Raw genomic sequence first — 27,978 nt, 5'->3', positions numbered from 1 at the left:
TTGTACTCTCTTCCCTTTTCCTTACTTCATCACCACCACCACCATCCCCCCCCACCCCGCGGCTCGGTTGGGGTTACATGGACCAGCCCGGCTCGCCCGCCCCACTCTCCGCGCAGGCGGGGACTGGTCTCGCCGGGTAGGGTGGCGGGAAAGGCTTCGGCCGGGCCCCTGAGGGCCGCTGGCTCCGCAGGGATCCTGAGGACCGGCCGGGAACGGGTGAGTGTGTGGGAGAGAGGGCTCTAGCGGACAACGTCCTTTCAGAGCCGCGGGGGCACCTTCGAGAGGTGCTGCGGAAGGTTTCCCGCCACCGGCTTTCAAGGCATGGGGAGGGGCTTGCGCGGTAGGCGCGCACGCGCAATTTTCCACCCCGAGTTCCAGTAGGTGCCGCGGCGTTCACCCCGCGCTCGGGTGTATAGCCGGTCCTCGTGCAGTGGTGCGACTATGATGGGATGGATGGCGTGGAACCCCTCAGGAAGAACAGAAGGTTCCCGGGCGTTTCCACTTTGGAACTTTCCATCCTGTTCAGACCCGAAGAAACAAATGCAGCTCGCCAAGCAGGAGTCGGAAATCGAAATTCGCTTGACTTAAATCTTGGGTGTTTATAGAATGGATTTCTCGTTTCTTTAGCTCCTTTCTCTCGGGTGAGAGACATAAGGAGGATACAGCTCTTGCTTGGGTTTGTGAGCTGGGCTGTCAGCTACTAATGAAGCTCCTTCCCTCGAGTCTTGGTTCTTTACTTTGCCCTTCGTGCTGCCACTAGTTAGTTGCCTTTTTACAAAGTCAATCTGGTCGTTTCAGATTAAATTTAAAACTCCCCTCTGGCCCCCCACAGTCAGGTTTAAATCCTTTGGTGGCCTCCGTGGCCCTTCACAGTCTGATCCTCTCAGACTAATTTTCTGAAGCGCCCACATTTTTCCTGTGTCATGCACTCGAATCCCAGCTACATGGAAGGGGTGTATCTGCCGTGTGGTCCTTCATGCCTTAAGCTCCTGCTCTTCCCTCCACTTGAACTACTTCTCTGCCAAATGAACTTCTCTTTCAGGACTGAACTTATTTGTCCCTCTGAAAACGTCTATTTCTGGCCCCCCACTGCCCTGGCCAAAGTAGTCACTTCTAACTTTGTGTTCTGGAAGTATTGTACCTTCTTCTGTTAGTGTCACTGATACCGTCCAGTAAGAAGTTCTAAGCTGTGCACTGTGCTCAGTGACAGGTGGACAGAGATGAACAGGATAGAGTTCCTGACCTTAAGGAACTCAACAGTCTAGATGGAGAAACACATGTAAATGAGTCCTCTGCAGTTACTGGGTGACAAGTCTGCACTGGCTCCCTAACTCGTCTCACTTTGGACCCTCTTGAGTAAACTTATTTATTGCCGCAGTTTCACACACCTTGTATTCTGATTCCTCCAAATCTCCAGTTCCAAGCCTTCCTCCCTCAATTTCAGGACTTGTCTGCTTCCATTCCAGTTTAAAAACCATTTCTTGATCATTCACATTGTGCTGGTCACAATGATTCCTGATCTCAAGGAGTTTATAATTTAGATCAGTTATTAATAGGAGATTGAGTTAGAATCACCGGTAAGCACTTTCAAAACACTTGTCCAAGCCCCACCCCCTGTAAGTTCGGATTCTGTAACTAGACTCTGAAAATTCAGAGATGAGTAAGAAATACTTCATGCCCTCAGGGAATCTAAGGCTAAGGGAGGGAGACAGACATTTCAAACTATCTGTTTAAGTATGACATATAACATGATCTGTAGATATCATGATGGAAGTATATTTACAGCACAAAGTAGACACAGGAGAGAGAGGTCTCTTCCGTATGGAAAAGTTGGGAGGAAGTACCATTTGGGCTGAAACTTAAAAGATGAAAGGATAGACTCTAGCGCATTTAGGACAGAAGAGTAACTTGAGAGAGCAGCTTAAAAACCAGCAGGGGAGATTACCAAGGACCTTGTATTGTAGGCATTTGAAGCTCCTGAAACTTCGGTTTTGTAGTGCATGCTGTGGTAAATAATTCAAATAGTACTAAAGTGAAAGGTAAATATTTTCTTCTGTTGTAGCCCCCACCATTCTCCCCAGAAACAATCACCATGAAGTTTCTTATGTATCCATTGAAGGGTTTTAAGCAGGGTAGTTATAGTTGTATGGCCAAATCCAGTAACCATTTTGTGAATAGATTTAAGGGAACAAGACTGGAAGCAGAAAAGGAGGTTAGGAAGTGGTTGAGTAGCCTAAGCTAGAGATATTCAGGGTCTGAACAAAGGCAGTAGCAGTGGGGGTTTATAGGGGTTGGATAGCAGAGGTTAAGGAAGTAGAATTAGCCTGAGTTAATGACTTGGGGTATCTAGGATGACACCTAGCTTTCCTACGTGAATGACCGAGTAGAGAGTGTCAGTCCCTAAAGAGATCCAGAATAGAAGTAGAGACAAATTTAGGGGGAAGACATTCCATTTTGGTCAGGTTTAATGTGAGGTATCAGTGAGACATAAAGATGGAGAATGTTGTTCATTAGTGGAATGTGAGATTGACACCATAGGACCTCAGTATGGCAAGAGTAGAGATTTGCTGGCTAATGACTCAGAGATGGTAGTTGAAGATGTGAGAATGGATGAGTTTGCCCAAAGAGGCTATGTAGAATAAGACTGGAAGAGAACTGAAGACCAAGGCCTATGACCATCTGTGCTTGAGAAGGAGAGTAGCTTATGGCATCAAGGAAAGGTTTTGTTTTATGTTGGGTTTTTTCCTCCCTGAGATGGAAGGGCTTCGAGCAACTTATATGGGCCAATATAAAGAAGATCGGAAACAAATGAGAAATGAGGAACAACTGGGGCACCTGGCTGGCTCAGTTGATAGACTCTTGATCTCAGTGTGGTGAGTTTGAGTCCCATGTTGGGTGTAAAGATTACTTAAAAAAATAAAAATCTTCCTTCCTACATATTCGCCTTTCTTTCTTCCCTCATTTCTTTCTTTTATTTTCTTTTTCTTTCTTGAGATTTTATTTATTTATTTTGACAGAGAGAGACAGTGAGAGAGGGAACACAAGCATGGGGGAGCTAAAGAGGGAGAAGCAGGCTTCCCGCTGAACAGGGAGCCTGATGCAGGACCTGATCCCAGGATACTGGGATCATGACCTGAGCTGAAGGCAGACACTTAATGACTGAGCCACCCAGCCACCCTGCAAAAGACAAAATCTTAAAAAAAAAAAAAAGAAAGAAAGAAATGAGGAACAACCAACTAAGGGACACAAGTGATTGATAAATCACAAATGGAGGGCTTAGATTAGAAGCAAAGAAGTCTGGGTGGGTATTTGAAATATGTACGTTTTTTAGGCTTGGGTGGAGAAAGTTGAAAGAGTTCTTCCTTGTCTGATGACGGACTGAGTTGTTCCTCAGAGGAAGGGGGCAGACACACCAGCTAAAATGTCTGGGAAGCAGTGGAGTAGAGGGACTTGAGGATAATGGTGAAAGCTAGAAACAGTTGTTCCTTGGGAAAGAGAAGAGGAAGTGGCCTAGGAACACTAAAAAAGATTGGCTGGGCCAGGCTGAGGGCTGTGGTCAGGCTGGAGAGTACACAGTAATTGTGTATTATTCTGTAGGATTTGGTTTTCTTCAGCAAGTGTGAGTCCAGACCTAAGTTCAAGAGTCTGGGAAGTGGATGGTTGGGCTGATCTGAGGTTGGGATCTTTTGCAGGGTTGAATGCAATGAAAGGAAAAAGACTGAGCCCTTGTAGAGAATGATATGTAGTGATACACACTACCAGGTTATGTGATACTGCCTGTGTGACCCCAGTGTGATCATTTTGTTTTTCAGCTCAAAAATCTTCAATGACTTCTTGGTTTTTGTTTAAATCCTTGAATTGGTAGACAAAGACAAGGTTGTCCCATAAAGTCAGTTCCAACCCCCTTTTCTACTGCTGTCCTTTCAGTTTCAGTTACCCACAGTGGTTCCCTCTTGGCCTTTGCTCTGGTCATTCTCGGCCTAAACTCCCCACCTCCTCTTAGCTGCCTGGATACTGTGGCACCTTAGAAGGCCCCAATCCAGTCACATTTCCTCTGACCAAACCTCCTTGACCACTTTCACCTGAAAAGAACCCTAGTTTTTCAGAATATTTTTTTCAGTGTCACTTCCTTAGATCTTATCCTGACTTGTCTTTTATATTATTCCTTTTCTGTTAGGCGGGTTCTATTTCTGCAACTACATTTCTTAAGTTTCTTTAGCACCTTTTCTCTTTGGAGGCTCATCATATGCATTTAGTGGCTGATTATAGAGTCCAATAGGCAGAGAGGAAATGAACATTTTGAGAGTTCTACTTTGTGCTCAGCATTCAGTTAAATGCCTGGTATCAATCAGTGCTTCTCAAACTATCTTGGTAAAGGACCAAGTAGGTTCCCCCCCCACCCCCACGAAGGTGTTAAAAATTAGTACTTTTCTTTCTTTCTTCTCCACCTCCACCTTTACTGAGTTAGAATTGACATATAAAGTACTTTTCTAAAAACGCTTTTGTAAAACACTGGAACTATTTAATTACTAATGATAAACAATTCAAATAGTGCTAAAGTGAAAGACAGATGAGATAAATATTTCTCCTACCCCAGACATCTGCCCCCCAATTTCCCCAGAGATAATCATTATGAAGTTTCTTATGTATCCATTGAAGGGTTTTAGGTAGGGTGGTTATATGGTCAAATCTGGTAACCATATTATGAAAAGACTTAACTAAGGCAGGGAAAGAGGTTAGGTTAGGAAGCAGTTGAGTAATCTAATCTAGAGATACTCAGGACCTGAACTAAATTAAATTACTAGAAAAATAACATGGAAAAAAAATACAGAATTATATAGAGTTTTAAAAATTATTAGATTCAAGGGGAGCCTGGGTGGCGCAGTTGGTTGAGCGGCTGACTCTTGGTTTCAGGTTGGGTCATGGTCTCAGGGTCATGGGATCGAGTCCCATGTTGGGCTCTGTGCTCAGTGCAGTTTGCATAGGACTCTCCCTCTGCCCATCCCTGCCCTCTCTTTCTCTCTCAAATAAAGAAATGCATCTTTTATTTTATTTATTTATTTGACAGATAGAGATCACAAGTAGGCAGAGAGGCAGGCAGAGAGAGAGAGAGGAGGAGGAAGAAACAGGCTCCCTGCCGAGCAGAGAGCCAGATGTGGGGCTCGATCCCAGGTCCCTGGAATCATGACCTGAGCCGAAGGCAGAGGCTTTAACCCACTAAGCCACCCAGGCGCCCCAAGAAATGCATCTTTTAAAAAATTATTAGATTCAACAAACATTAACACTTAATGTAAGATGTTCTTTTGTTGTTGTTGTTAAGATTTTATTTATTTATTTGACAGAGATCACAAGCAGGCAGAGAGGCAGGCAGAGAGAGAGGTGGAGAAGCAGGCTCCCCACTGAGCAGAGAATGCAATGCGGGGCTCTATCCCAGGACCCTGAGATCATGACTTGACCTAAGCAGAGGCTTAACCCACTGAGCCACCCAGGCGCCCCTGTAAGATGTTCTAAATGCTTACTCTTCATGTCTATACTTGATGCAGACTGACTGTGGACCAGCAGTGGTCTGTATGCCATGCTCTGAGAAGCACTGCTTTCCATACATGATCGCATTTAAATATCCCTGTTTATCTTCTCGGTAGACTGATAAGGAAATTGAGGTTTAGGTTAAACCACAAACTCAAGATCACTAATTTAGTACTGGTCAGAACTGGAATCCAAATGCCAAATGTCATTCTGTTCATAGTAATGATTCTCAGAGCTGGTTCTTAGAGTTGGTTTGGGGCAGAGTTTTTTGTTTGGCTTTACTTTGTTTTCAAGAAGTGAGTTAATTTTCTATTTTCAGTAGTACATGTATTTAATATTTTATCCTTTGCTTTTATTTGGGTCTTAAATTTTGAGGCCTACAAGTATGCAAGTATGTTTCAGAGGAATAGTGCTTCCTCTGAACCACTTGGTACTTAGGTGAGTGGGAAAAGTAACTAACATCCCTTTAAATGTCCAGGTCTGCTGGCTCTAAGGTGTTTGACAAGGTTCCCATCTGTCTCTGATGAACTGTGAAAGTAAAATATAGTTAGTTTTTTCATAAATTCTAGTTTATCAAATTTAATGGACTGTATTTTTCTAAAGATTTTATTTATTTATTTGAGAGAGAGAGAGAGAGGGAGAGAGACTGTAAGAGAGGAGAAGGTCAGAGGGAGAAGCAGACTCTCCGCAGAGCTAGGAGCCAGATGCGAGGATCCATCCCGGGATTCCTGGATCATGACCTGAGCTGAAGGTAGTTGCTTAACCAGCTGAGCCACCCAGGCACCCAATGGACTGTATTTTATCCTGAGATTTTATTCTTAGTTGTTGTTGTTGTTTTTTAATGTTTAAATGGAAAATAGGATATATAGTAATTGCATGGGATTTTCTCATAACAGTTTTATATTGATATATTTATATTGACGTATAAATATGTCATATATATGTCATATAAATGTCATATATATGACATATATGTCATATAAATGTCATATATGTGACATATATATGTCATATGACATATATATATGACATATTTATATTGACATATGACAGACCATAAAATTCACCCATGCAGAGGGTACAGTTCGCAGAGTTGTAGAACCAATAGCACTAACATTAGAGTGTTTTCATCACCCCCTAAAGAAACTTTGTACCAGCTGTATTCCATCTCTCCTTCTCCCAGGTGCTGGCAACCACTAATCTACTTTGTGTCTCTATGCTTTTGCCTATTCTGGACATTTCATATAAATGGAACATAAAGTATGTAACCTTTTGTGTTTGGCTTCTTTCACTGAAAATAACATTCTCCAGTTTCATCCCTGTTGTACCATGCATCAGCTCTTTGTTTCTTTTTGTTGCCAAATATCTACTGTATACATATGCCACTTCTTGTTTATCCCTGCATTTCACAAAATCTACTCATCAGCTGATGGACATTTGGGTTCTTCCCCACATTGTGACTAGTATAAATAATGCTGCTATGAACATTCATGTACACGTTTTTGTGTGGACGTACTTTTTATTTCTCTCAGATAAATACCTAAGAGTGGAATTGCTGGGTCTTAGGATAACTCTGTGTTTAACATTTTGAGGAATTGCCTATTTTCCACAGCAGCTGAACCATTTTAGAGTAAGCAATATGTGTGTGTGTAAGTGTCCTTAAGTTACAAAATGTGAAGTATGCAACCTTATGTTAGTCACCCTAAAAAAAAAAAAAAATAAAGACTCGTCTATGAAATCCAACAGTTCAGAAACCGCTGCATTTCACAAAACAAACAAACAACCTATCCAAGAGTTTATTGATAGGGGGGAAAAAAGGAATTTCTTTCTTTTCTATTGGTTCTTTGGCAAACGAGAATGGATGGTTTTCCCGTTTTGCCTCTGTTGTGAGTGAAAGAGGCAACATGGGAAGAATTGTTTTCAAAGCAGAAAATCCAGGAAGTGTAATAAAATGCTCTTATTTTAGAACAAAGAGAAATTACAGACTTGTGTTTATTCTGCCCAAGCCTGGAAATAGCTCATGTGGTTTCTCCTTTTCCTTCTTTGTAGGAGGAAAGGATTGGGGGTGTGGGTAACTATAGGAAATCCCACTCTCTCGTCTGTGCATCAGAATTAAGCTTTTTTTTTTTTTTTTTTTTTAAGATTTTATTTATTGGGACACCTGTGTGGCTCAGTTGGTTAAGCATCTGCCTTCAGCTCAGGTCATGATCCCAGGGTCCTGGGATTGAGTCCTGCATCAGGTTCCTTGCTCAGCAAGGAGCCTACTTCTCCCTCTGCCGGTCGCTCCCCCTGCTTGTGCTTGCTCTCTTTCTCTGTCTGACAAATAAATAAAATCTAAAAAAAAGGGGGGGGGGTTGTTTATTAGAGCACATGTGAGCACAAGTGGGTTGAATGAGTGGGGCGCAGAGAGAGAGGGAGAATCACAAGCAGACTCCCCACTGAGCAGGGAGCCTGACACACGGCTCAGTCCCAAGACCCCAAGATCATGACTTGACCCAAAATCAAGAGTCAGCCCCTCGCCCCCGAGACGGCCCATATGTGCCATTTTTTAATATAAACTTTTGAATTTTAGTGTGCAGTTAGTTTTTACTTACATGACATATTGTTTATTGAAATTATCAAGTTTTCCTAGCTGTTCCTCAGGGTTAGGATATCTGACTTGTTTCCAAGCCTTCACCATTAAAGATAACTCATCTATAAACATCTTCCTGAAGTGTTCATTCTCTCTGAGCCTGTTTCTTCATCTGTAAAATGGAAATGATTGTATCTATCACTTAGGACTGTTGTGAGGTTCAAAGTGTAATAAAGCTATGAAAACATTTTTATAAACTAAAATGTTCTAGGAAGAGGTATTATTTTTGTTTTCCTCTCTTTTTCGAATTGTTTTCTTGGGTTATAATCTCCAAAATGGGCTCACTGGTTCAGAGGTTATGACCCAGGATAATCCGTTAATTCAAAATTAATTCATTCAGCAAATATGTAACATGCTCACTCTAGGCATGTTCTCGGCTTTGAGGGGTACAGCAATAAACAGTAAAATGAAACCTTGTCCTCAGGGAACTTTCCTTTTGTTGGGCTGTTTTATGACTTTTATTTTATTTTTAAAGATTTTATTTATTTATTTATTTGAGAGAGAGAGAGCATGAGAAGGGAGAAGGTCAGAGGGAGAAGCAGACTCCCCACAGAGTTGGGAGCCTGATGCGGGGGACCCAGTCCCAGGACTCTGGGATTACGACCTGAGCCAAAGGCCGTGCCCTAACCAACTGAGCCACTCGGGTACCCTGTCTTTTATTATATAAATATATAAATCAATGATGCCTAAGTGCCAGTGAGCAGAACAGTACTGGTCTGTAATAACATTTCTATCAGTCTGAAGTCAAATGAGAAAAAGAAGGACAATCAATGTAGGGAGTTTTTCATAAAGACTTGTTTATGTACCTTAAAGGAAAGGGCATAGCTGGGATTATATAATATCTACTTTTTGTGTGTGTGTTAAGCTGTTTTTCTTTTATGAAACACTGGTGTAAGTAGATGTAGTAGGGCTTTTAAAAAGTGTTTTGTTTTGTTTTGTTTTTAATATCCCTATCTTTATTATCCTTACCAGTGAAGATGGGTTCTCCAGTTTGGGGGGGACATACACTGGTACATGAAATCATGAGGCTTGGGAACCACTGATTTTTATTTTAACTTTGTATTCATCTGCGTTTACAATGTGCTGTGATATAACTTAACAGGCTTCTCACAATACAGTAACCATGTAATGGAAGTGGGGTAGGCGTCTGTCAGTTCAGCTCCTCTGGGGAGCAGGCGCTGAGTGGAGTGAGGAGTGCTGTGATAGATCAAGGCGGGAGCAAGTTGGAGGGCAGCAAGAGGCTCAGCCCACAGAGCTGATTGGCCAGTCTTGGCCAAGCCAGGGAGAAACTCAGAAGCAAGGACTGACTGGTAGAGGGGTCCTTGTTGGGCCTGAGGACCCCTGTGCTTATCATTCACTGAGGGGCTGCCCAGGAAGCGCAGAGCTGGAGTGGATCCTGGAGGTGCTGTCAGCAAGCCACGTTCTTTGCAGCTGAATGATAAGCTCTCTCTTTCTCTTTTTTTTTTTTTTTTAAGATTTTATTTCTTTGTCAGAGAGAGAGAGCGCGCAAGCAGGGTGAGTGGCAGGCAAAGGGAGAAGCAGGCTCCCTGTTGAGCAAGGAGCCAAATGTGCGGCTGGATCCCAGAACCCTGGGATCACGACCTGAGCTGAAAGCAGACACTTAGCGACTGAGCCACCCAGGCTTCCTGACAAGCTCTTTCTTGATGAGAAATCTCCAAGCGGGCACCTCCATGGCTGTCACAGCATCCTTTCTGTGACTCTGCCTTGGTGAAGAACAGAGAGGGAGGAAGAGAAGCCAGGACCCTGACCCCACCCTGTGACCCTTATACTTTTCTTTGTGTTAGTTTTTACCCAATGATTCTTTTTTTTTTAATTTTAAGATTTTATCTATTTATTTATCAGAGAGAGAGAGAGAGCACACAAACAGGCAGAGAGGCAGGCAGAGGCAGAGAGAGAAGCAGGCTCCCTGCTGAGCAAGGAGCCCAATGCGGGACTCAATCCCAAGACCCTGGGATCATGACCTGAGCCGAAGGCAGCGGCTTAACTGACTAAGGCACCCAGGCGTCCCTACCCAATGATTCTTAAATGAAAGACATTGAGTGCATTCAGAAATCCATAAGCCAACATTTAGTAAAGGAGAATAAGACAGAGTATAAGTGGTCTAGGAGAGGAAGATGAGACCAGACAAAGTGAGTAGTTTCTAGTTAAATGAATGAAGAGTGAGCTATTTAAGTTTTCTGTCTCTGGATGATTTTCTAATAGCGCGTTTCCACCCAGAATGGCTGAAATGCATAAGAGAACCGTTTGATTCCAGTGCTAATGGACAGGCCCAACACTGACAGCTTGCTTCATGACCAGAGAGCTTTCCATTAGGTCATCTGACCCATTTTTTCCTCTGCTTTGCCTGTTGCTCTCTGGTTTTGTCAGAACTGCAAGGGGGGATAAAAACAAACCTGCGGGGGATTAGAACCTGCAGTCCTGGGTCTCTTACATAACCTCTTCCATCTCAAGTCTGCAAGGACTGCTCCTTTCCCATCTCCTTTCCCCTCCCCTTCTTAGTTCGATAGCCAAGTAACAGGTAGCTGTTACTAGCTCGCTATTTTTGCCTTTCAGGTAAAGTGTTGAAAGCAGACGTCTGAGTACTCTGTTGGGGACAATTTTACAAATACTGAATCTTTACATCACATTGGTCTACAGTCTACAAAGATATAGGGGAAGGGGAGCTAGAACTGTATGAGGTTATGTCTTAGAGCCTCCCAGACATGGCTTTGTCTCTGTTGTTAGAAGGCTTTATCCTGTCACACCTTTCAGTACCAGAGTGTGATGCTGGCTCTTATTTCGAGGAGGATGTGCTGACTTAGCATCTTTATAGACTCTTCTATTTGTTTTTGTCAGCTCCCTAGGCTGCCACTTAGAGAGAGTAGACAGGGAAGTGTGCAGTCTGTGTGTGTGCGCGCGCACGCGCGTGTATACGTAAGTAAACACACCAGTGACCTATCTGAAAAAGCTGGATGTGTCTCAGGGGAGAATCAGAGATCCCACACACTGCACCTACCGCACTGGAGTCCAGGTCTGAGGAGCTACAGGTCCCATGAGAGAAGGCACTGAACAGAAGTCTCCCTTCAGACTTCTGGTCCTTCAGTGTTTTATAGGCTCACTCTTGCTGGGCTGAGAGTTCAGAAAGTAGATTAGCACTGTGTGTGGGTAGAAGGGTAACACGTAGCCTAGAGAAGCAGACCAATTACATAAATGCAAGGAGATAACATCAGGCATTAAACCTTAGTCCTTTGGACACTACCCATTTACTCTTGGGGAATAGGGGTGGAGTCAGGGACTAGAGGTAGCTATTTGGAACAGGGAAAGGTCTTTTGAGAGGAAGCTGCCAAGGCCTGAGAACAGTGTAGCTGAATACGCCAAGGGGACAAGACTGAGGACATTCCCAGTTTTCCACAGGAACAGGTTAGTGAATATAATGTGTGTGCGTGTGTCTGCATTATTAGGGTCAGGTTCTGAAACATCCAAGATTCAGGATCTCCACCTACTTGATTACCTGATGAGGGTTTAGGGATCTTAATCAAAAGGGACAAGCTTTAGAAAAGGAAGATGGTTCTTCTGAGAACCAGTTTCTGTTTAGTTCTTTTCCATACCTATTCTGTTAGACACTAGCTTCTACTAAGATCCCCAGAATTTAAGAGTAACTTTGGGGAGGATGGTGAAGGAACTTTCTCTCTGCATCCCCAGTGTCTCAGAAGCCTCTGGACTCCTAGGAATGTCAGATCCTAAGTAGAATCATTGTGTTTCTTAGCCCTTGTGGTACACAGAGCTGTGACAGGGTGTGTGGAGGGTCTGTGGCAGGTGGAGGGGCCTTAAAGGAGAGGGAAGCTCATTCCACCCTGCCCCACCCTTCCTCCAGAAGGCTACGGAGCTCGCTGAGGTTGAAAGTGTCAGGGTTGATGCCCTTCTCTGACCATCCCTTCTTTCTATATATTACCTTGACTCTGAAACAGACTGTTTCCATAGTTTTAGATCCAAGTTAGAGTATGGAGCAGATGCTTAATTCTTAGGCTTGGGGTCTCCTTGGTTTTGATGAGGTGGAAGCCTTAGTTTAAGCTTTCCCTGGAACTAGGCATAAGACTTTTGGTAGTTTTGACAAAAGGGAAGCATTTGAGGACCTTGTTCAGAATACTCTGAGCATTAGGGTCCTCTTCTGTTCCCCTCTCCCTTTCGTGGAGAGGACCCTCCATGTGTTACCTTTCCCTGTCTCTACAGGCCTCCTCCTTGCTGAGTCCTGTCTCCACCTACCATCTGTCTCTCTTGGCTGCTCCACTGGTGTATGGACTTGTACATGATGAACTGTGAACTTCTAGCCACGTGTAGTGCCCTTGGGTACTTAGAGGGAGACACTTACCACAAGGAACCAGATTGCTTAGGTGAGTGCCTTTTTGAGGAAACAGGTGTAAAAAACCTTGCTTGAATTGCAGAGGTCGGTAGAATTTCTCCAGTTGTGGGTATGGGTAGCCTGGGGGCCGGGATGGAGCTTCTTCCAGGGTTCTTGTAAATGTTTATTCTGTCCCTGAAGAGAGTGTGAAGGATTTGATCCGATACTTGAGGCATGAGGATGACACTCGCGATGTGCGGCGACAGCTGGGGGCAGCTCAGATCCTGCAGAGTGACCTTCTACCCATGCTTACCCAGCACCGCCAGGACAAGCCTCTTTTTGATGCTGTTATCAGGTTGGTTCCCCAGCTTTTTCCATTTTATGATGTGCCAGCCTTTGGCGTTTGAGCTGATAGATTTCGGCGTTTGACCCCAGTGAGGAAACTGAACAACATCTCCTTCCTTCATGGTCTCCCCAGGCTGATGGTGAACTTGACACAACCAGCCTTGCTCTGTTTTGGCAGTGTGCCCAAGGAGCCTAGCTTCCGGTGCCATTTTCTGCAGGTGTTAGCTCACTTGCAGGCCTACAAAGAGGTGAGGTTCTCCTTCAGGGCCCCTGGGTCCAAAGTTGGGGGAGGTAGGGAAAGGGAGGGTGGGTACCACTTAAGGTCCATTCCCCTATTTTATAGGCCTTTGCCAGTGAGAAGGCTTTTGGAGTCCTCAGTGAAACTTTGTATAAGCTGCTGCAGCTGGTGAGTGAGGGTCCACCGCCCAGGATCCCAGGGGACTCTTAGTGCCTTGCTCCTCCTCCAGGCAGAGCACCAGGCTGGCTGGTCATTGTCAGGACAGTGGAGTTTGGAGATATGGTCCTAGTCCTTGCAATACATGGTCCCGTCCATTGTCTCTGGCTGCCTCAGGACTGCTTGTACTCTTTTATCCCCTCCCCTTTTTTTTTTAAAGATTTTATTTATTTATTTGACACAGAGAGACAGATCACAAGTAGGCAGAGAAACAGGCAGAGAGAGTGGGGGAAGCAGGCTCCCTGCTGAGCAGAGAGCCTGATGCGGGTCTCAATCCCAGGACCCTGAGACCATGACCTGAGTCAAAGGCAGAGGCTTAACCCACTGAGCCACCCAGGCACCCCTCTTCTCTCCCTTAATCCTGGTTCTTCTCTGGGCTTCTGCCCTTTAGCCAGGGTAGATGCTGCCTGCCTTCCACAGGGAGTCTTTGCCTCTAACCATCCATCTGACTAGGGCTGGGAGGAGCGGCAAGAGGAAGATAACTTGCTGATTGAACGGATCCTGCTGCTGGTCAGAAATATTCTCCATGTTCCTACTGACCTCGATCAGGAGAAGGTGAGAGGGTCTTGGGTTGTATGCCTTCTTATGCTTGGTTAAGGTGAGCTGCCCTTTTTTGCTTTTCTGCCCTCTGATAAGTTAGGGGGGGACCCTTGGTCAAGAAATGAGTTGGAGAACCTCAAGGCAGGGCAGTGAAACCAAATGACTTGTCTTCCTCCCCTTATCACTCACTCCCCAGAGAATCGACGATGATGCCAGTGTCCATGACCAGCTTCTCTGGGCAATTCACCTCAGTGGTCTGGATGACCTGCTTCTCTTTCTGGCCAGCTCGCCCGCTGAGCAACAGTGGAGCCTGCATGTGCTAGAGATTGTCTCCCTTATGTTTCGTGACCAGGTGAGAACCTGTCTTATTTCCCTAGTCCCTTCACCCATGTACTTTCTGCTGTGTAGCCAGACTTACTCTTGAAACAGTGACTGAATTATCTGGGAGCAGGTGGGGGATAGGTGACCATGTCTTGAGTATGGGATACCTTCAACAGTTCTATTTCATTCACCTCTTCTGTTCCCAGCAGGACTGAACCTAGAATAAGGAATGACTGTCCTTCTGACTCTTCCTCTCTGTTCTGAATCTAGAACCCTGAACAGCTGGCGGGAGTAGGACAGGGACGCTTAGCGCAGGAGCGGAGCACGGATGTGGCAGAACTGGAGGTGTTACGGCAGCGAGAGATGGCAGAAAAGAAGACTCGAGCCCTTCAGCGAGGCAACAGGTGAGTGTCAGGGAGGTGCCCTCTCTCTGTCCCCAGCCCTTCAGTGTGGAAGTCTGAGGGCTTGGGCCAAAGGCTAAGATAGTGATGACCAGATAACATTTTGGAGTCATAATATGCTGTGATGTGCTGATGAGAGAGAATGGGGATAAAGCTTCCAGAGAATTGAGGAATCACCCTGGACTATTGTTTTTACTGCAGGCATTCTCGATTTGGGGGCTCCTACATTGTCCAAGGCTTGAAATCCATTGGGGAGAGGGACCTCATCTTTCACAAAGGTCTCCACAACGTGAGTGTGCTCCTCATGTGGGGTGGGAACACTGTGGAGCTGAGGGTCCCTAAGGAAGGTAAGTGAGGGAGCCGCCTGGCTGCCTCCATCGGTGGGGCATGCAGCTCTTGATCTCGGGGCTGTGAGTTCGAGCCCCATGTTGGTGTAGAGATTACTTAAAAATAAAATCATACAAAAGAAATAAAGGTAAGCAAGCATCTCTGGAAGTAAACCGACTTTGTTCTTGGGCTTGGAAAGTTGGAGACAGGGATGCCTGGGTGGTTCAGTCAGTGAAATGTCTGCCTTTGGCTCAGGTCATGATCTCAGGGTCTTGAGATCAAGTGCTTCATTGGGTTCCCTGCTCAGCGTGGAGTCTGCTTCTCCCCTTCCCTCTGGCCCTCCTCCCTGCTTGTTCACATGTGCACTCTTTCTCTCTTTCTCTGTCTCCAAAAAAAAAAAAGTTTGGGGGGCATCTGGGTGGCTCAGTCCATTAAGTGTCAGGTCATGATCCCAGGGGTCCCGCTTGTCCATTTCCCTCTGCTCCTCCCCCTGCTCGTGCACGTGTGCTCTTTCTCTCTCTCTCTTTTTTTAAATTATTTTGTTTTTATTTATTATTTATATGACAGAGACACAGTGAGAGAGGGAACACAAGCAGGGGGAGTGGAAGAGAGAGAAGCAGGCTTCCCAATGAGCAGGGAGCCCGATGTGGGACTCGATCCCATGAGCCTGAGCCGAAGGCAGACGCTTAACAACTGAGCCACGCAGGCGCCCCTCTCTTTCTCTCAAATAAATAAAATCTTTAAAACAAAGAAAGAAAGGAGGGAGGAAGGAAGGAAAGAGAAAGAAAGAGAGAGAATCTTAAAAAATAAAAAGAAAGTTGGAGACAATAGGAGAAAAATTTTTGAGCCTCCGGCCTTATTGTCTTTATCTATGTCTTCACTTAGTACCAGAGGGAGAAAACCTTCTAAGAGTTCCTTTCTTTCTTTCTTTTTTTTTAAGCGATTCTATTTATTTATTTGACAGAGGGAGAGACGGCTGGAGAGGAAACACAAGCAAGGGGAGTGAAAGAGGGAGAAGCAGGCTATCCGCCAAGCAGGGAGCCTGATGCAGGGTTTGGTCCCAGGACCCCGGGACTATGACCGGAGCTGAAGGCAGACACTTAACAACTGAGCCACCCAGGCACCCCTAAGAGTTTCTTCTGAGGAAATTGTAGCACTGGGAATGTGGGAAGAGCTGCAGGGGGAAGGTGGTGGTGGGAAGTAATTCTGACCTCCCCACCCTACACCTCTAGCTCCGAAACTACAGTTCAGATTTGGGAAAGCAGCCCCGAAGGGTGCCTAAACGTCGCCAAGCTGCCCGGGAGCTGTCCATTCAGCGCCGCTCTGCCCTCAATGTGAGACTCTTCCTCAGAGACTTCTGCTCTGAGTTCCTAGAGAACTGTTATAACCGGCTCATGGGCTCAGTGAAGGTGAGAGCCTGGGAAGGGTGGAACACAGAGGTGATGGGGCCTATGGTGGGTAAGAAGGGGACCTGGGGAAGAGCCTATGGGAGGCTGATCCCAGAGTGTAGACCAGTAGTCAGGCGGGGTATAGGGTGCCCTTGAGAGATGGTGAGGATGCTGGGAGGGAGTGGGTTATTGGGGCTGTTTTAAAAAAGGCTTAGACACTGGGTGTGGTACATAAACAATGAATTTTGGAACACTGAAAAGAAATTTAAAAAATAAATAAAAAATTTTTTAAAAAGGCTTAGAGAAATTCCCAGAGGAAGAGGAGAGACCTGGAGAGAACAAGAGAGGGCTGGAAATTCCAAATCCTGGAATATTGTTACAGTGGTGTCCAGGGTCTATCCCATCATCCTATAAGATGAGGAGAAAGTTGGAAGCCCTGGAGTCATGACGTGGTCTTTTTTTCCTGGACATCAGGATCACCTGCTGCGGGAGAAGGCTCAGCAGCATGACGAGACCTACTACATGTGGGCCTTGGCTTTCTTCATGGCCTTCAACCGAGCTGCCTCCTTCCGGCCAGGCCTGGTTTCTGAGACCCTCAGTGTCCGTACCTTCCACTTCATTGAGCAGAACCTCACCAACTACTATGAGATGATGCTGACTGACCGCAAGGAAGCTGCCTCCTGGGCACGTCGGTGAGTGGGACAAGAATTGGGGTCAAAGTGGGGGGCATCTTGGCCAGGCTAGGAATCTGAGTGCCTGAATTCTGAGTGGTACTTTCCTTGCTGTTTCAGGATTAAGGTGATTAGTCTGGGGAGCAAGGACAGGCTGGGTTACTGTTTTTGATGGAAGTATTTTTTGGAACGGGTAGGAGTGGTACTGTTTCCACGAGCCAGCTTCCTAAATTGTCCTCCATGCTTCCTCTTCACCTCATCTCCCAGGATGCACCTGGCGCTGAAGGCCTATCAGGAACTGCTGGCCACCGTGAATGAGATGGACATGTCCCCAGACGAGGCTGTGAGGGAGAGCAGCCGCATCATCAAGAGTAAGACCCTGGCCCGGTCTCTAATCCTGGCCTTGCCCATTTCTTGACTATATTCTCATTCTTTCCAGTTCCAGCTTCATCCGTCTCTCTCTTTCTCAAAGTTTCCAGACCAATCCTTCCATTCCTTTCTCTTCCCCATTCCTAGACAACATCTTCTATGTGATGGAGTACCGAGAACTCTTCCTGGCACTCTTCCGAAAGTTTGATGAGAGATGCCAGCCACATTCTTTCCTTCGTGACCTGGTGGAAACCACTCACCTCTTCCTCAAGATGTTGGAGCGGTTCTGTCGGAGCCGTGGGAACCTGGTTGTGCAGGTACTGGACAGCCCCGGGATGTGGAAAGAGTCACAGGGAGGGGCAGAGAACAGGGAACTCTCCTCATATTTCTGTAACTTGAGCTGACCTGTGAGAACTACTCTGAACTAAGGAGGGCAAGGGATTTGCTGATGTTGCCTCTGTGAGTCTAATACAGTTTCCTGCTTTCATTAAATTAATCTCCAATGTAATGTAAATATCTTAATTCACAGGAAATATTTATGAAACACCTATTATGTGCAAAGCATATAAATTCTGGGGATTCATAATTTTAAAGTTTAGTAATTATGCTGTGATCTTTCCTGGTTCTACTTCAGAAGCATTGTAGTGACATGGAAGGAGCCCTAAGTTAAAACTCAGGAGGTCTAGGGGTACCTGGGTGGCTCATTTGGTTGGGTGTCTACCTTCTACTCGGGTCATGATCCCAGGGTCCTGGTTGCTGGGATTGAGGCCAGCATTGGGCTCCCTGCTCAGTGGGGAAGCCTCTCCTCTGCCTACAGTTCCCCCTGCTTGTGCTGTCCCCTGCCAACCCATCAAATAAATAAATAAAATCTTTAAAAAAAAAAAAAGCCAGGAGGTCTAGAATCTCATTCTGTATTAGTAACTGTTAGACTAACTCAAGCTGCTCATGTCAGTGCCGAGATCCCTAAGATGGTATTATAATATAAGCCTGAAACGAGGGGCACCTGGGTGGCTCAGTGGGTTAAGCCTCTGCCTTCGGCTCGAGTTGTGATCTCAGGGTCCTGGGATCGAGCCCCATCAGGATCTCTGCTCCGAGGGAAGCCTGCTTCCCCCCCTCTCTCTCTGCTTGCCTCTCTACCTATTTGTGATCTCTGTCTGTCAAATAAATAAATAAAATCTTAAAAAAAAAAAAAAAAAGCCTGAAATGAAATAAAAAATTAAAAGCCTTGGATGAGGGGTGCCTTCCTGGCTCAGTCAATGGAGCATGTGACTGTTTTTTTTTCCTTTTTTTAAAGATTCAGTTATTTATTTATTTGACAGAGCACACACATGGGTGAGCACAGGCATGAGGAGTGACAGAGAGAGAGGGAGAACCAGGCTCCCCGCTGAGCGGGGGTGGGGGAATATATATATATGTGTGTGTGTGTGTGTGTGTATATATATATATATATATATATATATATATATATATAGTGGAATATTATTCAGCTGTAAAAAAGAATGAAATCGGGGCACCTGGGTAGCTCAGTTGGTTGAGCAACTGCCTTCGGCTTGGGTCATGATCCTGGAGTCTTGGGATTGAGTCCCACATCGGGCTCCCTGCTTGGCGGGGAGTCTGCTCTTCCTCTGACCTCTCCACTCTCACACACTCTCTCTCAAATAAATAAATAAAATTAAAAAAAAAAAAAAGAATGAAATCACCATTTGCAACAACATGAATGGAGCTAGAGAGTATAATGCTAAGTGAAATAATTCAGCAGAGAAAGACAAATACCATGTGATCTCACTCATATGTGGAATTCAAGAAACAGAACAAATGAGCAAAGGAAAAAAGAGAAAGACTGACAAACCAAGAATCAGACTCTTAACTACAGAAAACAAGCTGATGGTTGCCAGAGAGGAGGTGGGTGGGGGGATGGGGGAAATAAAGGATGAGGATTAAAGAATACACTTACCGTGATTGAAAAAAAAAAATGATAAAGTCTAAGACAAGAAGAAAATCTCAATGAATTTGTATCCTGCAGACTCAGGCACTCTGCTTTGTAAAAATCTTCCTGTAATTCTATTTGCTATGGCTTAAAATTTGGTCAGAACTGGACTTAAAAGGGCCAGTAGTACCAGTGAGACCTTGAGAAAAGATATTTTTACATTCAGGGCTCTATTGCATTATCAGAAACGCTAGGTGCTATTGTTTTTTTGTGTTTTTTTTTTTCAAGATTTTATTTATTTGATAGAGAGATCACAAGTAGGCAGAGAGGCAGGAAGAGAGAGAGGGGGAAGCACACTCCCTGCTGAGCGGAGAGTCTGATGCAGGGCTTGATCCCAGGACCCCGGGATCATGACCTGAGCTGAAGGCAGAGGCTTAACCCACTGAGCCACCCAGGCACCCTGGTGTTACTGTTTATTGAGTATCTACTGTGTGTCAGACACTGTGCTAAGGCTTTCATGTCATCCTTGCAGTCTTGCCAGGACACGTGCACAGAGTGGTGAAGCAGCTTGTTCAAGTTCTTGCTAGTGGCTAGTGTCAGTACTTAGGTCCCCATCTGTTGGGCTCTGAAGCTCATGTTCCTAACCTTTGGTGTGTTATGAGTTTCTTGAATAGAGTGTGAACCTCGAGTGCCTCCTAGTCCTTCTATTTGTGCCCCAAATTGGTTCACAGCTTTGATTTGGGGGAGCAGGGGTGGGGTGTTGACTCATTTTCCTGCTTTTCAGGAGAAAAAAATACAGGTTATGTTTCCATAGGGCTTTGCATTTTACAAAGCCTTTTCATATACAATTTCATATCCTTGTAGCAAATCCATTCTGTAAACTTGCTTAAGATATCACTGCTTTGGGGAAATCTCTGACCCCAATAAATAAGTCAAGTACTATTCCTATGTTTGCTGTGGCATTTTATGCCCAGCCATACTCTAGGTCTTATCCATACTGTAGTATACTTTACCTGTCTACACACCTGTCTCCTCCACTGGACTGTGTGCTCCTCAAGGGCAAGGAAATAGACCGCTCACTCTTGCTTCCCTATTGCTTATGAATAGCACACCATGGTCAGTCTGTGACTATCGAATTAATTAATTCAGACCTTGAATGAATGAATGAATGAATGGAGAAGACATTGATGAGAAAACATCTCCTTAGCTTTCCAGCCATCCTAACAACAGTTCTTTCTCCATAGAACAAACGAAAGAAGAGAAAGAAGAAAAAGAAGGTCCTAGATCGGCCTCTGGCATCTGGAGATGTCCCCTCTGGTGCAGGGGAACTAGAGGCTATGTGGCTGTCCCTGGCCGAGCAGCTTCAGTGCTGTGCCCAGGTGGGTAGTTGCAGAAACCCTGCCTTTCCCTAGGGTAGTGTGCTGGTAGGCTGTCTGGGTTTCCCTCCTCTGTTCCCATAGCCTTAACCCCACTCTAGGATCCAGAGCTCAGTTTGGAATCCGTGGTTCCCTTTGACGCGGCCTCAGAGGTGCCAGTGGAAGAGCAGCGGGCAGAAGCCATGGTGCGGATCCAAGACTGTCTCCTGGCTGGCCGGGCCCCACAGGCCCTGGCCCTCCTTAGGTCTGCCCGGTAAGAGCCCTGCCCCCACATCCTTCTGGATCCAACTTCTGGGCTTTGCGGGGCGGAGGGAGGCTTTCATTGTGGTCCAAGGTTCTTTGTCTTCCAAAGAGAGAAGTCCCATGAGAAGCGCAGGGGCTCTGTGCTGAGCACTGAGTCTTGGGCAATTTCATTTGGCTTATTGGGGGGGGTCTGTTTTTAGTTTTCATTTTATTTTTGAGAAATATCAGAAAGCACAGTTAATTGGGGAGAAAATACAGATAATTCTATTGGCTGAAGGTAATCATCTTTAACATTTTGATGAGTCATCTTTTTCCCCTCTGTGTTATCTATAGACATACACAGTTGCCTTGACAAGAATGAAGTATTGTATGTACTGTTTTATAGTATTTTTTTTTTTTTTTTAAGATTTATTTATTTATTTGACAGAGAGAGATCACAAGTAGACAGAGAGGCAGGCAGAGAGAGAGAGGGAAGCAGGCTCCCTGCTGAGCAGAGAGCCCGATGCGGGACTCGATCCCAGGACCCTGGGATCATGACCTGAGCCGAAGGCAGCGGCTTAACCCACTGAGCCACCCAGGCGCCCTGTTTTATAGTATTTTTTTACTTCTCAGTATTATCATGAGCATCGTTTCTCATGAGACATATTGCCATAATTGTTAATGGCAGTGTGAAATGTACATTTGTTCAACTGATTGTGACACATTTAGATTGCTTGCGTTTTGTTCTTATGGTGTGGATTGCAGTGTGGCTGATTTCCCTAGAGTCTTTGTTTCATCCTTGAGGTAACAGTTTGCATTCTCTTTCTGGGTGACAGATGAGAGCTGAGCCCAAATTCCTTCACCCACTTCAAATTATAACTCCAACTACCCCCTAACGAAGGTCTTTTTTTTTTTCCTCTGGGCTTCAGGGAGGTATGGCCAGAAGGAGATGTGTTTGGCTCTCAAGACATTTCCGCAGAGGAAGAGTTCGAGCTGCTGAAACAAATCCTTGGTGCCCCGCTCCCCCGTGAGTCTCCACTTTCTTCACATCCCCTTCCTTCCCTCTCTTCTCTGGAACCAGCGTCACAGAGACCTGATAAGCCTCGCTTTTTCTATAGGGCAGCAGGGGCCAGAGGAGCAAGGGGCAGAGGAAGAGGAGGAGGAGGAAGAAGAGGAGGAAGAGCTGCAAGCGGTCCAGGTGTCAGAGAAAGAATTTAATTTCCTGGACTACCTCAAACGGTGCGGGCCGAGCAGACAGAGTTGGGCCCCAGGGTGGAGATCGTAGAGCTGGGGAGAGGGTGAGCGGCACCCCTCTCGTGCTGATGCCCGCTCTGCCTCCCTGTCTCGGTGTAGTTTTGCGAGCTCAGCTGTCGTGCGAGCCTATGTGCTGTTGCTTCGGAGCTACCGACAGAACAGCGCCCACACTAACCACTGCCTGGTCAAGATGCTGCACCGCTTGGCCCATGACCTCAAGATGGAAGCACTGCTTTTCCAGCTCTCGCTCTTCTGCCTCTTCAACCGACTGCTTAGTGACCCAGCCGCTGGGGCCTACCAAGTGAGGACACCCCAAGCAGTGGGGACCGAGAGGCTTAGGGCAGTTATAGGGTCACAAAGGATAGTCTTCAGGAGAGAAAGGGTGCTGAGAGGTGACAGAACGGTGAGGAGGTAGGCAGACAGATTGAGGGAGACTGGAAGATAGTCTGAGGGAGGAGGGGCAGCTGGGCACAGGTAGAGAAAAAGTACCTAGAAGGTCTGTTTGGTGTGTATATTGAGGCCAGAGGTCTCAGAGCAGCCTCCTTCTCCCCCAGGAGCTGGTGACTTTCGCCAAGTACATCCTGGGCAAGTTTTTTGCATTGGCTGCTGTCAACCAGAAAGCCTTTGTGGAGCTGCTGTTCTGGAAAAACACAGCTGTGGTTCGAGAGATGGCTGAGGGCTATGGCTCTCTGGATGGCGGGTGAGCTTGAAGATGGGGAAGGATGGGCAATGGTGGGCAACACGGGCATAGAGTGTCAAAGCTGGAGGAGCTCGAAGATCAGCTAGTAGGACTTCCCCTTTCATAGGTGAGAAAACAAGCCCCCAAGTTTTCCCTGAGATCACTCGAGAGGGAATGGGACTGGTCTCCTTTCTGCTCTGGTTTCCTTCCTTCACCTGCCTTCATGGGGGGCAGTCAGTTGTCAGTGGGGTTTGGCTCTTTGGAGAGAGTCCCTATATGCCCTGTCCCAAAATGTGCTGGGCAACTATGAGGGTTCGTGGAACTGTTTGCCCTCTTTTCCTGTAGCTCAGCTTCTCTCCTTTTTCCATAATCCGCTCAGCCCCTGCAGCGTCTGCTTCCACAGGCCCAACTCAGAAAGTCTCTTCATTTGACTTTTGGGTTCATTAAGTGGAAGGACAGTGAGGGAAAGGAAGCACACTAGACCTCCACTAGCTGGCTTCTCTGAGTTCCCTGCGTTGCCCTTCTTGTTCCTTTTAGAGCTGACCGGAGAGGGCCTTTGGTCTCCTCTTTTGGAGCCAACATCCTACATGCTCACTTTCTCCTTGCCCCATTTAGATCTTCCGGTCGCAGACCCCCTATTTGGAGCCCAGAGGAGGAGGCCCAGCTTCAGGAATTGTACCTTGCTCATAGGGATGTGGAAGGTATGAGTCCTTGAGATCTGAAGATTTCTGCAGTGGGCAGCAGGAGCTCTAGGACCCCTCTTTACTGCTTCATTCCCCCTCCCCCTTAGATCAGGATGTGGTGGACGTCATCTTGGCCCAGCTGAAAACGCGTCGAACAGGCAAGCAGGTCATCCACCATCTGGTACGGCTGGGACTGGCTGACAGCGTCAAGGACTTCCAGAGGTAGAGGCTCATATGCTCTGGGGGGTATTGAGATAAGGAGTCCTCCGTTTGCTCCTGGGGCCCACTCTTCCACTGACACCTCCTTAAGCAGGAAAGGAACCCATATTGTACTGTGGACGGAAGATCAGGAGCTAGAGCTGCAGCGGCTTTTTGAGGAGTTCCAGGACTCAGATGGTAAGTGATGGGGCGGCTTCCGAGCCTCTGAGATGGGAGCTAAGCTGTCCATGTCTTGCCCTTGCCTCCTAGTCCCGAGGAAGGCTTATCCCATCCCTTCTTTCCCTTTACTCTATTTGTGGTGTCATTTGTGAGTAATTCACTCAGGTTCGCCTCTTTCCAAAGGCCTCTGCTCTCCTTCACTACTCCCTTCCCCCTGCTGCTCTAACACGCTTTCCCTCTTTGTAGATGTGCTGGGTCATATCATGAAGAATATCACTGCCAGACGCTCACGAGCCCGGATCGTAGACAAGCTGCTGGCTCTGGGAGTGGTAGCCGAGCGGCGGGAGCTGTATAAGAAACGCCGCAAGAAGTTGGCGCCCTCCAGCTCGGTAACGCTCCTTCCCTGGCTCTGCAGGCCCTCCCCCTCCACCCCCCGCCCCCCAAGTGCTCCTCACCGGTTGCTCGCCTGCACGGTTCCAGCCTGAGATTCCTCTGGCTGGGTGCCCTCAGTTTCCAGATGACTCCGCTCCATTCCCACCCCCACTGAATTTTAGCCTAACGGAGAGGAGTCCCGGAAAGATGTTTGCCAGGAGGATCTGGAAGAAGGAAACCTGCCAGAGGAAGAAAGTGACGAGGGCGAAGAGAAAGAGGAGGACTCAGAAGCAGGGCAAGCCCAGGGTAGCTCAGTCCTTTCAACCGAAGCCCTTGGGCAAAGCCTGTCTCAGGAAGGTGAGCGCTTGGGCTGGAGACGTGTCCCAGTGGAGGGGTTGGCAGCATGAGCCAATGTTAAGTTTCCCTCCTTGCCGTAGGCTTCTCTGCTCCCCTTCTGTGGCTCCAGAACTGTCTGATTCGAGCAGCAGACGATCGAGAAGAGGATGGTGAGCGGATAGAGGATGGTTTTCGGGGCTGAGGGTACTGGAGGCTGCCAGAGACCTGGCCCTGGGGTGGACGACTGGTTCTGGCTTCCGATTCTCACCACATGACCACTGCCCCCGTCCTAGGCTGCTCCCAGGCAGTGCCTTTGGTGCCGCTGACAGAAGAAAATGAGGAAGCGATGGAAAATGAGCAGTTTCAACGGCTATTGTGCAAGCTAGGGGTTCGGCCTCCTGCCTCTGGACAGGTAAAAACACCAGTTCCACTTCCAGCTACGGGGTGTGTTCCTGCTACTATACAGTTCTCTCTCTCTCTCTCTCCTTTTTTTAAACTGTACATCTCTTCCTCCTTATTGCAGTTGCCATCTCTGACCTCCTTACTGGTCACCTCTGACTGAGGCTCCTGCACAAGGCGTCCTGTTCATGTTTTCTGATCCCCTAGTCCCCTGTTCCACCTTCCATGCTGCCCCCCAAGTTATCTTTCTAAAGTACGGTTTTGATTACATCACTTCCCTGTCCAGAGCACTGGGTGGTTCTGTGCTGTTGGCGGGACACAGTCCACAGCCTCTGGGGGGCATGCTGAGCCTGAACCTGCCTTCACAGCCTCAAACCCACGCCACCCACACACCTCATTTCACCGTCGTTGTTCTGGACTACTTTCCATACCTCCAAACAGCTGATCACGCCAGCCCCTCCACTGGAGGTCTCCAACCACACGTACAAGGCAACACTCACCTATCACCCATCTTCCGGCTGAACCTCCACTCAGCCTTCAACGGTCAGTTCAGTTGTCCCCTCAGAGAAGCAGTCCCTACCACTCCTTCCCCCGCTGAGGTGAAAGTAGGACCTTTGGCAGCTGGGATTTGCTCATTCCCTCGATGTAGCCCCAATCCCGTCATGTTACAGTATGTTGGTTCTTTCTTCCACTAGATCGTGGGTTTCTTGAAAGCAGGGATCGTATCTGATTCACCTTTAGATCCCTGATATTTGTTCATTGATTTACTTAACAACTGAATTTACTGGGAACCTTCTGATGTCTCCGGCATTGTGTTAGACTTTGTGCATACATTGGATAAACAAGTGAGAAGTAGAATTGACAACCTTTGTGGATCTCCACCAATGTGGGGTCATATTTACTCATGAAAAATGTCAAGATCTGGTGAACTAGAGATTGCTCCTTCCGTGTCACTCCCATTTTCAACTTTTTTGCTCCTGTAGGAAACCTTCTGGAGAATTCCAGCTAAGCTGAGTCCTACCCAGCTCCGGAAGATAGCAGCTTCTTTGAGTCAGCCAGAGGAGGAGGGAAAACTTCAGTCAAGACTAGAACCTACTGTCCCTGAAGAGGAACACCAAAAGGAGTATCGTGCACAGGCCGTACGGGCCCTCCTGTTAGCCAGAAGAAAGAAAGCCAGCCTGGAGTCCCCAGAGGGTAAGACCATTTACCTGTTGGGTACTAACTATGGACCAGCCATGTTGACCATGAAGGCTGATAGGGTATTTTGAGAATATTTGGGGGCCCGGTTCCCTAATTCCAGACCTCTTATGGTCATTTCAGGGGAAGGGCCTGCTGGCGAAAAAGAACAGCTGAAAATGGCACCCAGGAAACGTCAGCTGCTAGACAGTGATGAGGAACAGGAGGAAGGCGAGGGCAGGACCAAAGGTAGGGTGTCTGAATGGGATCTGCTTTTTCTTCTCACCCCTAGCACTCTTCTCCTCAGTCCTGAAGACCCGACACTACCCGCCTTCTTCCCCCTTAACGTATTTAGATACTCTCTCTTCTCACCCCTGTCATTCCCCTAGGCCCAGAGTCGAGAGCTCCAGAAATCCAAAAGAAGAAACGGTTCCAGATTGAGGATGAAGATGAGAGCGACTGAAGAGCCAGAAGCTTCAGGGAAGGGCAGACCATTTTTAAGTCAGAGTTCAGAGAGTCACACAGGACCCAGAAACTTCTCTTACCAGACAGAAGCAGATCTGGGGTTCAGGAAGTTTAGGCAACAGCACTGGACAACTCTGCAGTCACTCCTTGCTTCTCCCAGTTTTAACAGTCTGACTCAGTAGCTCTCCAGAGACTTACTCCTCTTCTTTTAGAGTCCATTTCTTTGGGTTAGCAGCGCCCCTTAGCAAATGGGAGAAGTGAGTAACATATAGAAGGCACCTTGGAACACTTTTGGCTTTCTGCTAGAGGTGGGTCATAACACCAGATGGGGAGCTTTGTGACATGATGGGGGACAGGGGGTTGCACCAGTTTTAAAAGGCACCAGATGCTCCCATCCTCATTTCTTTCCTGTGATCACCCCCTAGTCACCAGATTGAACCTAATTCCAGCAGTTGAGGTAGGGTTAGGATGCAGTACTCTCTAGATGACGAATGTGTTTGGTATTAAATTAAACGTGTTTAATTAAATTAAAAGTCACCAGCATTGATCTAATGTGCCAATCTGTCTAAGTACCCCAGCCTTCCACCTATGTTCTTGGAAGAAGAACTTTTAACTCTTTGGGTTAAAAGAAACCATCACCCATCCCTTCTCTCCTGCCTTCCCTACAGAAGACAGGAAAACATTCTCACCTACAGATCCTTTGTCTAGGGTACATCTTCAGTGTGACAAGTGTATCTAGCAGGAAGAAACAGGAGCCACAAAAAGGAGCAAGAGCCAGTCTGCCAGCTTGGGCCAGAGTAAAGGATAATGTCTGGGCAAGAAAGAGATGGATAAATATTGCAAATGTCATGTCCTTCCCAGTTCTTGGAAACCGTCAGCTTTCTGTCTCTGTGTTTCTGAAGGAGAGATTCAGGAAATAACCATTCAGATCAGGGAGAGCCCTAGGTAAAGGATGCGTTTGTAGTGCCTTGTTCTTTCAACTTGCTGGGGTTTTTTTGTTTTTTCGTTTTCCCTCCCACAGCCTCTAAAGGTAGGGGTGAAGCTACCTCCACGGTAATTGAAGTTTCCAAGGGTTAAGACGCTTCCCAGCTAGGACCGGTCTTGGTATATCTTTATGCCAAGCCTTTCCCCACTTCCCAACCGGAGCATTGCTTCTTTTCAGCAGAGCTGTTCCTGCTCCTCTGCTGTGCCTTGCTGTCCCCATTGGCTGTCCTTCCAAGAAATGCCGTGAAAGGGGCCCTGACCTGCCAGCCATCTTTGAAACTTCCAGTCCCAATTTCTTCTACCAGTTTCTCTTATTAAGTATAGACCATTTACTATGATTGGGTATAGAGGTATTGCTGTCCTTTTCCATTTATTTACTCTGTAGTTTTAAATTTTGTTTTTTGGGGTTTTTTT

General features: G+C 46.6%; 1 protein-coding gene across 3 annotated transcripts; it reads left to right on the top strand.

The window, feature by feature from the left end:
* Positions 1 to 121: 121 nt before the first annotated feature.
* Positions 122 to 27,473, top strand: TIMELESS (timeless circadian regulator). Of its 3 annotated transcripts, none has more exons than XM_032874466.1 (29): positions 122 to 216; positions 12,389 to 12,549; positions 12,699 to 12,852; positions 12,976 to 13,090; positions 13,186 to 13,248; positions 13,750 to 13,851; positions 14,033 to 14,188; positions 14,428 to 14,561; positions 14,760 to 14,847; positions 16,118 to 16,294; positions 16,748 to 16,965; positions 17,212 to 17,315; positions 17,461 to 17,630; positions 20,485 to 20,619; positions 20,718 to 20,869; positions 21,768 to 21,865; positions 21,957 to 22,077; positions 22,192 to 22,393; positions 22,647 to 22,792; positions 23,387 to 23,472; positions 23,562 to 23,676; positions 23,768 to 23,850; positions 24,079 to 24,221; positions 24,387 to 24,561; positions 24,642 to 24,710; positions 24,834 to 24,952; positions 25,923 to 26,133; positions 26,260 to 26,364; positions 26,505 to 27,473. In XM_032874466.1, the coding sequence occupies exons 2-29, from the start codon at positions 12,453 to 12,455 to the stop codon at positions 26,576 to 26,578; spliced, it is 3,612 nt and encodes a 1,203-aa protein (XP_032730357.1). In that variant the 5' UTR covers positions 122 to 216; positions 12,389 to 12,452; the 3' UTR covers positions 26,579 to 27,473. The 3 variants fall into 3 exon arrangements, with proteins under 3 accessions (XP_032730357.1, XP_032730356.1, XP_032730358.1); XM_032874465.1 differs by having other exon boundaries at positions 23,765 to 23,850; XM_032874467.1 differs by lacking the exon at positions 16,118 to 16,294 and having other exon boundaries at positions 23,765 to 23,850.
* The last annotated feature ends 505 nt before the right edge of the window (positions 27,474 to 27,978 follow it).

Source organism: Lontra canadensis, unplaced genomic scaffold, assembly GCF_010015895.1.
Source record: "Lontra canadensis isolate GAN:19392208 unplaced genomic scaffold, GSC_riverotter_1.0 scaffold53, whole genome shotgun sequence".
NCBI lineage: Eukaryota > Metazoa > Chordata > Mammalia > Carnivora > Mustelidae > Lontra > Lontra canadensis.
The sequence above is the reverse complement of the archived record's forward strand: the minus strand, read 5'-3'. Positions and strand labels throughout refer to the sequence as shown.

Bases quoted from the DNA above. Each gene is read 5' to 3' on its own strand.
- TIMELESS (XM_032874465.1), top strand. From the start codon at position 12,453: ATGGACTTGTACATGATGAACTGTGAACTTCTAGCCACGTGTAGTGCC. The intron at 24,953-25,922 runs GTAAAAACACCA...TTGCTCCTGTAG, and splicing joins GGCCTCCTGCCTCTGGACAG to GAAACCTTCTGGAGAATTCC. The intron at 26,134-26,259 runs GTAAGACCATTT...TGGTCATTTCAG, and splicing joins CAGCCTGGAGTCCCCAGAGG to GGGAAGGGCCTGCTGGCGAA.